Below are 13737 nucleotides of genomic sequence, written 5' to 3' on the forward strand. Positions count from 1 at the left end.
GAGGGGCCGGGAGGAAGGCAGCTCCCACCGCCCTGAACCAGCGTCCATGCCACAGGCAGACGTGCCCGTGGGTGCCCGGAACTGAGCAGCAGTGTTGCTCACGACAGCCCCCAGAGGCTGCGCCAGGCCCGAGCAGATGGCTGAGCGATGCTGGCCGAGGGGCATGGTGATTCCACGCGTGTGAACCCAGCTGTACACGGCCCCAAAGCAGGGCACACGGACGTGCGGCGTGGGAAGTCAGGGAGTGGGCTCTTCCTGTAGGCAGCAGCAGCGCGGCCTGGCTGTCCCTGTGTGGGCGCCCCCCCAGCCCCCAGTGCGGCCGACCCGGCTGTCCCTGTGTGGGCCCCCCCCCAGCCCCCAGTGCTGCCAGCCCGGCTGTCCCTGTGTGGGCGCCCCCCCAGCCCCCAGCGCGGCCGACCCGGCTGTCCCTGTGTGGGCGCCCCCCCAGCCCCCAGTGCGGCCGACCTGGCTGTCCCTTTGTGGGTGCCCCCCCAGCCCCCAGTGCGGCCGACCTGGCTGTCCCTGCGCGGGCGCCCCCCAGCCCCCAGCGCGGCTGACCCGGCTGTCCCTGTGTGGGCGCCCCCCCAGCCCCCAGCGTGGCCGACCCGGCTGTCCCTGTGTGGGCGCCCCCCCAGCCCCCAGCGTGGCCGACCCGGCTGTCCCTGTGTGGGCGCCCCCCAGCCCCCAGCGTGGCCGACCCGGCTGTCCCTGTGTGGGCGCCCCCCCCAGCCCCCAGCGCAGTCTCCCCAGCCCCCAGCGCGGGCCCCCCAGCCCCCAGCGCGGCCCCTCCAGCCCCCAGTGTGGCCGACCCGGCTGTCCCTGTGCAGGCGCCCCCTCAGCCCCCAGCGTGGCCCCTCCAGCCCCCAGTGCGGCCGACCCGGCTGTCCCTGTGTGGGCGCCCCCCAGCCCCCAGTGTGGCCGACCCGGCTGTCCCTGTGTGGGCGCCCCCCCAGCCCCCAGTGCGGCCGACCTGGCTGTCCCTGTGTGGGCGCTCCCCCAGCCCCCAGCGTGGCTGACCCGGCTGTCCCTGCGCGGGCGCCCCCCAGCCCCCAGTGCGGCCGACCCGGCTGTCCCTGTGTGGGCGCCCCCCCCAGCCCCCAGTGCGGCCGACCTGGCTGTCCCTGTGTGGGCGCCCCCCCCAGCCCCCAGTGCGGCCGACCTGGCTGTCCCTTTGTGGGTGCCCCCCCAGCCCCCAGTGCGGCCCACCCGGCTGTCCCTGTGTGGGCGCCCCCCAGCCCCCAGTGCGGCCGACCTGGCTGTCCCTGTGTGGGCGCCCCCCAGCCCCCAGCGTGGCTGACCCGGCTGTCCCTGTGTGGGCGCCCCCCAGCCCCCAGCGTGGCTGACCTGGCTGTCCCTGCGCGGGCGCCCCCCCCAGCCCCCAGCGCCCCCAAGCCCCCAGCGCGGCCTCCCCAGCCCCCAGCCCCCAGCGCGGCCCCTCCAGCCCCCAGCGCCCCCCAGCCCCCAGCACGGCCCCCCCAGCCCCCAGTGCCCCCCAGCCCCCAGCGCGGCCCCCCCAGCCCCCAGCGCGGCCTCCCCAGCCCCCAGCACAGCCCCCCCAGCCCCCAGTGCCCCCCAGCCCCCAGCGCGGCCCCCCCAGCCCCCAGCATGGCCCCCCCAGCCCCCAGTGCCCCCCAGCCCCCAGCGCGGCCCCCCCAGCCCCCAGCGCCCCACCTGTCTGCAGTGGTCACATCGCGTGAGCATCGGGCAGCGCTTCCAGTAGTGCAGGTCCAGGCCCTCCTCGGTGAACGCGTCGCTGCGCTCCCCGCAGAAGATGCACAAGCTAGAAGGAGCGGCGCGCGTCAGCTCTGCGCTCACGAGGAAGTCCTCGGCTTCCCCACCCCACATCACCCCAGGAGAGCGGCCGCAGCTGACGACCCCTCGGGACACGTGAAGTCACGAGAGGGAGAGCAGGACGTCTCCCTGAATCCCGCGTCTCCCTGTCCTTGCCACCGTACAGTCACGCGCGGGGCACTCTGCCCCTAACGGCGATGCCGGGCAGGCGGGGACGGGGTGGTTATCCTGACTCCGAGGCAGTTCTCCCAGCTTTGAAAATTCCGGAGAAGAGCCAGGTAATCTACACGCCCCTAGCAAACCCGGGAGGGCCCGGTTCTCTCCAGTGTTTCCGTGTGGTCAGGCCCTCGGAGCAGCGCCCCGGGCATGAGTTCCTCGTCCGAGCCGTGGTCCCCTGGGCACCACACCGACAACTCACTTGTCCAAGTAGTGCTCCTCTGCAGCCTCCAGGGCTGCCCGCCTCGCCTGGGTGTCTGAAGGGAAGAGAGAAACAGGCAGGGGCCGGCGCTGCGGGTTACCATGCTGCCTGCGACGCCAGCATCCCGGCTGCTCCACTTTCTGTCCAGCTCCCTGCTAACGTGCCTGGGGAAGCCGCGGAAGATGGCCCAAGTGCCTGGGGCCCCGCCACCCCAGGTGGAAGACCCACTGGAGCTCCAGGCTCCGGGCTTCGGCTTGGCCGGCTTGGCCGAGTCCCAGCTGTTGCAGGCATCTGGGGAGTGAACTAGCGATGGGAGAGCGGTCACTCTGCCTTTCAAACAAATAAAGACTCTAACAGCACGAGTGAGCACCTCCTGCAGAAACAGCTGAGGGTTAGCAGCAGCCTGACGTGGCCCACGCTTTAACGGCCGCGCGGCTGGAAGGACTGGTGAAGGCAGGCGGGTGGTGCCGTCTGGGGTTTCGGGACAGGCACTTACGCACCCTGTGGCCATGGCTTCTCCGTGGCGGCAGCAGTGCCCTCTTTCTCCTAAGACACAGAAACAGACAGGGTCAGGGACAGCGGGCTGCAGCATGAGCCGGGGCCTCCAGGACACGAGGGCCTCCGAGGCGTGCTCCGAGTGTTTCAGGGTTTCTGTTATCCACGCGTCCTCCCCTGGGCTCCCAGCCCTGAGGCTCCGTGGCTGTGGTGCTGTCAAAGCTGCTGACCTCCACAGGTGACTGGTCCTGCAGCTCAGGCATCCACAGGACGCAGCCTGCACTGGCCGCAGGGCCAGGATCACGTCAGGAGTCACGACAGCGTATTCACGCCACAGCGGGAGGGCGGCCGGCACTTGGGGTCAGGGCTTTACCGAGAACAAACGAGCTCAGGACCCTGAGCGAGACCCTTCATCTCCCTGTCTGTGTCTCCGTCCGGATACTACTGGGAACCACACAGGGCTCAGAGGCTGCGGCGGAACCGCCGCACGTGAGGGTGACCAGCCAGGGTCCAGTGCACATGAGGGTGACAGCCAGGGTCCACAGCACATGAGGGTGACAGCCAGGGTCCACAGCACACGAGGGTGACAGCCACTGTCTGCTGCACGCGAGGGTGACAGCCAGGGTCCACAGCACATGAGGGTGACAGCCAGGGTCCACAGCACACGAGAGTGACAGCCAGGGTCCGCTGCACGCGAGGGTGACAGCCAGGATCCACAGCACACAAGGGTGACATCCAGGATCCACAGCACACGAGGGTGACAGCCAGGGTCCACAGCACACGAGGGTGACAGCCAGGGTCCACAGCACACGAGGGTGACAGCCAGGGTCCACAGCACATGAGGGTGACAGCCAGGGTCCACAGCACAGGAGGGTGACAGCCAGGATCCACAGCACACGAGGGTGACAGCCAGGGTCCACAGCACGCGAGGGTGACAGCCAGGGTCCACAGCACACGAGGGTGACAGCCAGGGTCCACAGCACACAAGGGTGACAGCCAGGGTCCACAGCACACGAGGGTGACAGCCACAGTCTGCTGCACACGAGGGTGACAGCCAGGGTCCACAGCACACGAGGGTGACAGCCAGGGTCCACAGCACACGAGGGTGACAGCCAGGGTCCACAGCACACGAGGGTGACAGCCAGGGTCCACAGCACATGAGGGTGACAAGCCACTGTCTGCTGCACGCGAGGGTGACAGCCAGGGTCCACAGCACACGAGGGTGACAGCCAGGGTCCACAGCACACAAGGGTGACAGCCAGGGTCCACAGCACACGAGGGTGACAAGCCACTGTCTGCTGCACGCGAGGGTGACAGCCGGGTCCACAGCACACGAGGGTGACAGCCAGGGTCCACAGCACACGAGGGTGACAGCCACAGTCTGCTGCACGTGAGGGTGACAGCCAGGGTCCACAGCACGCGAGGGTGACAGCCAGGGTCTGCTGCACATGAGGGTGACAGCCAGGGTCCACAGCACACGAGGGTGACAGCCACTGTCTGCTGCACGCGAGGGTGACAGCCAGGGTCCACAGCACACGAGGGTGACAGCCAGGGTCCACAGCACACGAGAGTGACAGCCAGGGTCCGCTGCACGCGAGGGTGACAGCCAGGATCCACAGCACACAAGGGTGACATCCAGGATCCACAGCACACGAGGGTGACAGCCAGGGTCCACAGCACAGGAGGGTGACAGCCAGGGTCCACAGCACATGAGGGTGACAGCCAGGGTCCACAGCACAGGAGGGTGACAGCCAGGGTCCACAGCACACGAGGGTGACAGCCAGGGTCCACAGCACACGAGGGTGACAGCCACAGTCTGCTGCACGTGAGGGTGACAGCCAGGGTCCACAGCACGCGAGGGTGACAGCCAGGGTCCGCTGCACATGAGGGTGACAGCCAGGGTCCACAGCACACGAGGGTGACAGCCAGGGTCCGCTGCACACGAGGGTGACAGCCAGGGTCCACAGCACACGAGGGTGACAGCCAGGGTCCGCTGCACACGAGGGTGACAGCCAGGGTCCACAGCACACGAGGGTGACAGCCAGGGTCTGCTGCACGCCCGGCCGCTCCTCCGCCCGCCTCGCCACTGCTCTCTGCCTTCCTCCGGCGAAGCTGGTGTGTCCGCAGCGGTGGAAACGTTCCCGTGACGTCTGCCTTGGGAAGTTCCGCGTCTACTCAGCTTTCTCCTCATTCTTACCCATTTCTTTTTTTAAAAAAATGGCACTGAGAAGGCTCCCCACGAGCTCCGCCTCCCCAGGGTCTGTGCACCCAGCACCGCGAGGTGCACACCACAGACTGCTCAACAACAGCGTCTCTCCCTGCCTTTTCTTTCTTTTGACAACCTTTTGTCAACGTAAGGAACTTAACCACAAAACTGGTGCTGTGTAACTCAGTCCCAGAAGCAGGGCCTGTAGAAGGGGCACCCTTAGTTCAAGCACGCCGCACCTGCACCGTGGGAGACCTCCCACAGGCCTCGGGGGCGGGGCGGGCCGCTTCCGGTATTCACCCAAAGCCCTCGTAAGGCGTGGAACCAGACCTGCACACTCCAGCGACGGCTTCTGCTCGCCGCCCCCCCCCCGGGGGGGCCACGGGGGCTCCAGAGGGGACTCTGCCCTTCCCCCTCCCTCAGCTTCGCCAGCCCTGGCTCTCCTGGCTCAGCTCAGCCTGCAGAGGAGAGCGGAGGTCACTCAGCTCCCAGGGCGCTCTTTCAGCGCCGCAAACTGATGGAGACCACAGGATGAACGAGGCCACCCCGTCACGTGATCCCAGGAGGGAACCACAGCCCGAGCAGCCCCGGGCTGGCGTGAGCGTCCCCCAGCACCGCGTGAGCAGCCGCTCCCACCTGCGCTTCCGCCTGAATTCCCTTCAGGGCCGCCAGCTGCCCCTGCAGAGCCTTGGTCTCCTCTGGCTTCCGTCTTTCTGTGGCCTCGGCAGCTGCCTTTCTCTGTGCCTGGAGGAAACCGTTTTCCCGTGAGCACAGCCTGCTAGGGCCGCCTTAGAGGTGGTGACAAAGCCTGGCTGGCAACCGCTGCTCGAATGGGACAGCGTCCGCCGGCACTGGAGGCTGGCTGGGGCTGACCCATCTAACGCACGTCTGGTGGAGACGCTGCGGGGTGCCCGTGGCTGTTACCACTCCTCTTCCCAGACGGGCAAGTCCACGTCTCACAGGCAAGACGAGGAAGAGCCAGGGACTGCCCCCAGGGAGCCAACGCTCCTGCCCGTGCACCTGCGCTTCCCAAGAAGCACGCCGCTCGCGTGCCGAGCACCTTCCGGACAGCAGCTCACCTGCACGTCAGCCCCCGTGGGCCTGCCGTCGATTCTGGAGAAGCCCTCAAACAGGGTCCTGTACAGGACGTTCCTGCGCGCGCTGCTGTCCTCGGCGGGGAGGTACTCCAGGACGGAGGCCGGGTGCTGCCGGTACAGCTCCAAGATGACCCTCACCGCCGCCTCACGGACCTCGTACACCCTGTGCTCCAGGGCGCTCACGGAAAACTAGGCAGAGGGGGGCAGGGGCTCGTGTCACAGCGACAGCGTCCACTCTCCTCCAGCCCGAGAGCAGCACAGGACCACAGTGGAGGTTGAAAAACAAAGGAAGGAGTCGGCGCGCGGGGCCTGGGCCACTTGGAACTTCCCTGAGCTGACCTGACCTCGAACTCCCGCCGGCCGTGCGGGGCTTCCTGTCCCACTTCCCACAGTGACAAGCACTGCCCTAGCTGACATCCTTCCGTTACCTCCCCAGGAAGCAGCAGGAGCATCCCAGGCGCCCAGAGCCGCCGGCCAGCTCTGACTCGCGCTACGTTTCCACTTGGGCTCTGGGTCTGGTGATTGTTAGGAAGTAAAACGCTGGCTACCGCATAACGGCCCCAGGCCCCGTCCCCGGCTTCCCTGGAGCTGCCCAGCGTGCTGAAGCTGCCCGGGGCCTGGGCCGTCAGCATGTGGGTACACCTGTGCCTGTAGCTGTTTCTGTTTAATAAACAATACGCAAGGGGTCTTAAATATTCATGGGAAAACAGAATCAAAAGATGTAAATGAAAACTATCAACTTCATTTCCCAACATAAGCTCGGTCAACTTACGACATTCGGGGCAGGTGTTGTGTGCAAAGCCACCTCCCAAGTCCGAGCGCCTGGCTCGAGGCCCTGCTGCTGCCCACTTCCAGTGCAGCTTCAGGCCAGTGGGCCCCTGGGAGGGAGGGGATGATCACCCAGTGGGTTCTCCGCCCACAAGGAGACCCAGCTGGAACTCCTGGCTCCTGAGCTCGGCCTGGCCCAGCCCTGGCTGCTGCAGGCGTCTGGGGAATTAGCCAGTAGGTGGAAATCTCTCTCTCTGTCACTTGGCTTTCAAGGAAATGAATAAATCTTAAAAAAAAATTAAGAAAATTTGCTAAGTGACAGGACCTGCTCTGACCCAGGGCCGGCCCTTCTGGGCACACTGAGCCCAACGCCTGAGCGGTTCAAAGACTCAGAGCCTACTCCTCCCCCCTCGTCTCCTAGGTCATCGACTCCCCACCCTTGTCTCCTGGTCATCGACTCCCTACCCTCGTCTCCTGGTCATCGACTCCCCACCCTTGTCTCCTGGTCATTGACTCCCTACCCTCGTCTCCTGGTCATCGACTCCCCACCCTTGTCTCCTGGTCATCGACTCCCCACCCTCGTCTCCTGGTCATCGACTCCCCACCCTCGTCTCCTAGGTCATCGACTCCCCACCCTCGTCTCCTGGTCATCGACTCCCCACCCTTGTCTCCTGGTCATCGACTCCCCACCCTTGTCTCCTAGGTCATCGACTCCCCACCCTCGTCTCCTGGTCATCGACTCCCCACCCTCGTCTCCTGGTCATCGACTCCCCCTTTTCCTTTGCCCTCTGCCTGCCTCATTCCTCCCAGCACTCAGATGGACAGAACACGCGTCCCTCCCAGCACTCAGATGGACAGAACACGGTCAGGCAGTCTGCACACCGTGGGCACCACTGCGGCAGTGTGTCCCGGGCCTGCTCACCTTCATCACACCATCCACTGTGAAGCCCGAGCCCTCGGTGCCCAGGTCTCGCAGCAGCCGGCCCAGCAGGTCCATCTGACTCATGGCCAGGTGAGGCGAGGAGTTGGCTTTCAGTGGTTGTACCAAGTAAGACGGAATAATTTGGAGAGATTTAACCTCCTTGAACAAGGCCATTTCCTATAAAGAATCAACATAACCTGTTAATTTTTATGGGAAGTGCTAGAGGCAATTTAGCAAAACCTTCAAACTAAGCATCGAAGGGAAAACGCAGGGAATAAAGCCACGTGAGGACCAGGGCCGTGCTGCCGGCGGTTCAGCTGCCCTTGGAACACCACAGCCCGTGCCCGAGCGCCCGGCTGACTCCTGGCTGCTCTGCACCCCTCTCCTGCTCCCTGGCTGCTCTGCACCCACCCTCTCCTGCTCCCTGGCTGCTCTGCACCCCCCCCCACTCCTGCTCCCCGCTCCTGTGCCTGGGAGGCAGCAGATCACGGCCACGGTGCTCGGGCCCCAGCACCCACATGGGGACCAGACAGCTCCTGGCTCCTGGCTTTGTCTGGCCCAGCCCTGGTTATTGGGGGTATTCGGGGAGTGAACCAGTGGATGGAAGATATCTCTCCGTCCCTCCCTCTCTCTGCACTCTATCTTTTAAATAAAATATCTTTTTAAGGAAACAATAGGAACAAACTGCAGTAAAATCATCAATCTTTAAACTCCTATATCTTTCTTTTTTAAAAAACAAAGCCTTTTTTTTTCATCTTTTTGTTTATTTGAAAGGCAGAGAGACAGACAGATACACGCAGAAGGACTGCGGATTCACGCCCCTCGTGTTACAGATCAGCCAGGGAGCCAGGAGCTCCCTGCGGGCCTCCCACACGGGCGGCGGGGACGCATCCTGCGCCATCGCTGCCCCGGGTGCACCGCGGCGGCGGGACGCTGGGTCAGAGGTGAACCTGGGCGTTCCCTCCTGTTCAACCGGGAGGTTGCAGGCGGCAACTTAACCGTGGCACCAATGCGCGCCCTGGAGTCTGACAGGTCGCCTGGAGCTCAGGAAGACACTGGCCACGACACCTGAAACAGGGGACACGACCACCGCCACAGAGAGCCGCGGAAGCCTCAGAGCGCTGGCCGGGCGCGCGCACACGTCCGCTCTCGGCAGGCCTCAGCCAAGCACAGGCTTCCTAATACCTAAAATTCTAAACGAAATGACAGTGCCACGGCTCGGGTCACCATCGTTCCGGTATTTACTCAATGCCGGCCAAGCGTGTGCCGATGTGCTCTTCTTAACAGGGCTACGAAAACCGCAGACACCGTGACCTCAGCGTCGCTGCACGGCCAGGCCTGTCTCTAGTTGAGGGAGACACCGCTGATCAGCCAGGTGCAGAGAGAGAAGGAACCCTGAGCAATGAGCACTGGAGCTTTCCCCCTCACAATCGAGCAAGAGGTGTTGTTACCAAGTCTCTGTCCTGGCACAGAGCTGATTTTATACGTGGCCTGCGAGTGACTCTGTACAAACACAAAAGACGCAGGGAGAACGAGAGCACTTTTCCGAGAAGACGACAGTGAACTCCGTAACCGCCTCCCAGACGTGACAATACACGCGCTTTCACAGTCAGCCGACAGGCGCTCTGGGGTAAAACACAGAGGCGGCGCAGAGGTCACACATGGCCAAGCCACCCAGAAATTAATGTGGCTTAAAAGTAACTACAGGAGAGACATGCTCCCGGCTCCTGGAAGATGGTATCTACCCAAAACTCAAGTTCCATCAGCGAGCACGTTGTAGCTTTACTTCGTTTCATTTTTTGGTGTTCTGATGAGTATCATGAACTTCTCCTGGTCATCTTCCCTGAAAAGCAGAGTTTGTTAGATGAAGCCAGGTCTGCCGTTTGCCACATCTTAGAGGAAGGATTCCTGGGAAGACGCACGCAGTTTGGGCTCCTTCCCAAGGAGGGGACTGGCAGCCATCTGGCCCAGACTTCCAGGACCTCACAGGCTGCCCGGGCCGGTACTGTGGCACAGCAGGCCAAGCCACCTGCGATGCCCGCGTCCCACAGAGCCGCTGCTCCACTTCCGATCCAGCTCCCTGCTGTGGCCTGGGAAAGCAGCAGAAGATGGCCCGAGTCCTTGGGCCCCTGCACCCACGTGGGAGACCTGGAAGCAGCTCTGGTGTCCTGGCTTTGGCCTGGCCCTGCCTCGGCAGGTACGGCAATTTGGATGTGAGCCAGCAGAAGGGACCTTTCTCTACCAGCACCCCACCTACCATAACTCTGCCTTTCAAATAAATAAAACTTAAAGAAAAAACCAAACTCCTAAACTGATGAATTCACGAGCTGATTGATAGACCACACAATACATTTTCACACTTGTTGAATAACTGTGCCAAGACACTTGTGATTACTTGGTATTGCCCACAATGCCTAGCCTAGAGGAGGCCTGTTTGTTTAGACAGTTCCACATCTATTGCTTCCTACTCCCAAGTTTTCTATTTTGGTATAGCTTTCATATATATATATATGAATATATATATATATATATATATATATATACATTGTTTGAGAGGTAGAGTTACAGACAGAGAGGGACAGACAGAGAGAAAGGTCTTCCATCCACTGGTTTACTCTCCAAATGGCCACAACAGCCTGAGCCGAGCCAATCCAAAGCCAGGAATCAGGAGCTTCTTCTGGGTCTCCCACGTGGATGCAGGGTCCCAAGCACTTGGGCCATCTTCCACTGCTTTCCCAGGCCATAGCAGGGAGCTGGATTGGAAGAGGAGCAGCTGGGACACAAACTGGCGCCCATATGGGATGCCGGCACCCCTGGCCCCTATTTATTCATTTGAAAGGCAGAGTTAGAGAGGGGGAGGGGGAGGGGGAAGGAGAGGGAGAGGGAATATCTTCCATCTGACGGTTCACTCCCCAGATGGCCGCAATGGTGCAGGGCCCCAAGGACTTGAGCCCTCTTCTACTTTTCCAGGTGCATTAGCAGGGAGCTGGATTGGAAGAGGAGCAGCTGGGACTCAAACCAGTGCTCATATGGGAGCTGGTACCACTGGCAGTGGCTTAACCGGCTGTGCCACAAAGCTGGCCCCCGTGTTTTTATTTATTTACAAAACAGCTTACGTGGGATAAGAGGAACAATGGAAAGACCAAACTGTACACTTTGATCAACGTTTATGTCGAAGACCAAATTCATCTTGTAGGGCCTGAGCGAAGCGCAGCGGCGGGTCCCTAGGCCTTGTACAACGCCGCTGCGCCGGCGGCTGCAGGCGCTCAGAGGGGCAGCTCTGCAGGGATCTTGTGTGGTCCCTGATCCCACGGTGGAGTTCAGACCTGAATGAAGTTGGCAGCTAGGACTCGGAGGCGGGCGGAAGAATCGCCGGTTCTGGCAAGCAGGACAGGGACCGTCCTTTCGACGCAGTGCGCGGTCTCCGGTTTGCCCAGCCTGTGTTTAGGGACGTACTGCGTGATGATCATCTTCAGTAGCTTCAGGGAAGCCTGAAAGACCTAAGGAAAAGGCGATAGGCACAGGTGAGCACAGACTAAACAGGTAACCACGGGCGTGTCTGAAGGGCAGGCAGCAGACTGAAGACTGCTTCAGGCTCAGGCCCTGGCGGGCGGAGGCCTGTGCATACGTCACTGTGTCACCAAGGGCTGCCTTGCCCGAGCGGACAAACTCCTGTGTTAGCCCGGACAACGGTGAGGAGCGGGACGCGCAGGGCCCAGGGGAGTTACAACAATTCCCAGTAATTCCCAGGCGCCTCAGGTTTCACGAAACGTGAGACCTAAGCTGGACATCTGTTGGGGTATGCGGGGCCTCTGCTAACAGCTGGCTCTGAGGGCCGTGGGGAAGCCGATGCTGTGTAACCCGGGCGGGACAGAGCTCAGAGGCCATCATTCGCCATCGCCCACGTGATGCACTTTGCACGAGTGCACCGTGGGCTCTGCTGACGGCTGTGGCAGCGGCCGGGCTCTCTCTGCAGCTACTCTGGCCTCTCGTGGTGGGTCACAGGACCTCAGCCCTGGACGCCAGAGCCAGGGGCAGCCGAGGGACTCACGGAGGTCACGATGTCCTTTATGGCTCTTCGGATGAGAAAGACAGCCGCCCTCAGCGTGCTCTTTAGGTCTTCCTTTGGGGTCCCGGCTGGCATTTCCGTCATTTTTTTGTAGAGAGCGAGCAGCGCGTCTTCTCGGTAGGACCACGTCTTGGAGTAGGCCCCGGCCACCTGCCGCAGAGCAGGGGTCAGCGTCGGCGTGACAGCACCCAGAGTTAGAGAGCGAGAGGGAGGGAGGGAAGGAGAGACGGAGGGAGAGAGGGGGCTTCCGTGCTCTGGTCACTCCCCAAATGGCTACAACAGCCAGAGCTGGGGCAGACCAGGAGCTTCCTCCAGGTCTCCCATGGGCCCCAAGCACTGGGCCGTCTTCCTCCGCTGTCTTTCCAAGTGCATTAGCAGGGAGCTAGATCAGAAGTGGAGCAGCCGGGACTCGAACCAGTGCCCACATGGGATGCTGGCCCCGCAGGCCGTGGCTTAAACCACTGCGCCCCTGAAGGCTTTCTTTAAACTAAGATGAATCCTGGAGCAATGAGATCTCCCTAGAGAATAAACGTGTATTCAGAAGAAATAACTTCTCTGACATGGAAAGTGTTACAAATCTCACCGAGAGAAACATTGTCAACTTGAGAATGGGAGAGTCACTGTTTTGTTTTGTTTTTTGCCTGAGAGGAGGAGAGAGAGGAGAAGGACAGAGGGCGCTCATCTGCTGGTTCAGTCCCCAGGCGCCCACAGCGCTGGGCTGGGCAGGCACCAAGGCCGAGAACTCAGCCCGGCCTCGTGGGCGGGTGGCGGGAACGCCGTCCCTGGTGGAGCTGGAGCTGGGAGCCGAGCCTGGGCCCTGCTCTGTGGGACGGGGCCTGAGCTCCAGGCTGGCAGCCGGCTCCCCCAGCTCCCAGGCGGGGCTCGTGTCTGTGACGGGGTGCTGTCCGCTTCCGCCCCGCCACGGCTAACACAGGGGTGAGCCAGCGCTCACAGAGGGGCTCGTGAATCCCGGGAACATTTCATCTTAAACACTCATCCACAACATCTGAATTCTTGGCTCATGCTTTTGCTGCTTCACGTAACTCCTAATCACCCAGAATCCCCAAACAAGCGAGAAGCACCCAGGGCGATCAGTAGCATCCCAGACACACCCCGGGCGCCTTCCTGCCTGCCGCCTTCCTTCATGGCTGGCAGCGCTCGTGCTCACCAAGGTGTCTCCCAGCACGTCGATGGCAGCGCCAGCTTCCCGCAAGGCCTTCTCTGTCAGGGGCTCCGGCTCCCCGGGAACGCCCGCCCTCCGAGCGTCCTCACTGCCGTTGGCGTCACTCGTCTCTGGCTGCACCAGCGCGTCCCCCTGCTGCCTGCGCGCGGCGGGCAGCGGCCGCTCATCATAGGGCAGGGCCTCCGCCTGCAGGTGAGGAGGGGGAGAGGAGGGCCCCTGGGGCTGCTGGCGCGGACCTCCCTCCTCCCCTCCCTTCCCAGCTGTCCAGTGGCCTGACAGATGCTCCTTTGCTAAGCCCCAGCACCCTAAGGTTAGAATAATTCACGTAACAGGCGTCGTTGCAAAGTGAGAACGGGGTTTCCTGGGCCTTCCTGAACTGGTCGCAGACCCAACAGAGAAGCAACGTGGCCCCGCCTCAGCTCTGGCTGAACGACACGGAGATCAGGAAGGCAAAGGTTATTTTGTTTTTTTCTGGTGAAAAAACCTACCAGTTCTGTTTAGGAATAAGCCCCTCCCCTGACCCTAGTAAGCCAGCTCATCAGGCGGACCCTCCCACCAGGCTGCCCCGGCCTGAGGGCTGCAGCCTGCCAGGCCCTGCCCCACCATCCCCCGCCTGCGATGAGCTGTGCCCCGCAGAGAAGGGGGCGGTGGGGGGGGGGGCTGCAGTCCTCCCAGGGCTTGCAGCGTCCTGGGGAGACAACGGCCCATGGCCACCAAGCAGAAGTCTGGTCGTTGCAGGAGGGCAGGGGAGCTCCCAGGCGGGGTCACTCCTGCACACAGGAGGGCAG

The 13737-nt window shown here is 62.6% G+C and overlaps 1 protein-coding gene across 3 annotated transcripts in view; it reads right to left on the reverse strand.

The window, feature by feature from the left end:
* CEP104 (centrosomal protein 104) overlaps window positions 1-13737 on the reverse strand; it is a 34100-nt gene that overhangs the window by 6811 nt on the left and 13552 nt on the right. For all 3 annotated transcript variants that reach the window (XM_062190331.1, XM_062190329.1, XM_062190330.1), the window contains 9 exons: window positions 12935-13135; window positions 11749-11916; window positions 11024-11197; window positions 7698-7874; window positions 5990-6196; window positions 5547-5654; window positions 2710-2755; window positions 2210-2264; window positions 1672-1780 (listed from right to left, as the gene is read on the reverse strand). In XM_062190331.1, coding sequence (XP_062046315.1) covers window positions 1672-1780; window positions 2210-2264; window positions 2710-2755; window positions 5547-5654; window positions 5990-6196; window positions 7698-7874; window positions 11024-11197; window positions 11749-11916; window positions 12935-13135 — 1245 coding nt within the window. The remainder of the gene's footprint in view (window positions 1-1671; window positions 1781-2209; window positions 2265-2709; window positions 2756-5546; window positions 5655-5989; window positions 6197-7697; window positions 7875-11023; window positions 11198-11748; window positions 11917-12934; window positions 13136-13737) is intronic.

Source organism: Lepus europaeus, chromosome 5, assembly GCF_033115175.1.
Source record: "Lepus europaeus isolate LE1 chromosome 5, mLepTim1.pri, whole genome shotgun sequence".
Classification (NCBI taxonomy): Eukaryota; Metazoa; Chordata; class Mammalia; order Lagomorpha; family Leporidae; genus Lepus; species Lepus europaeus.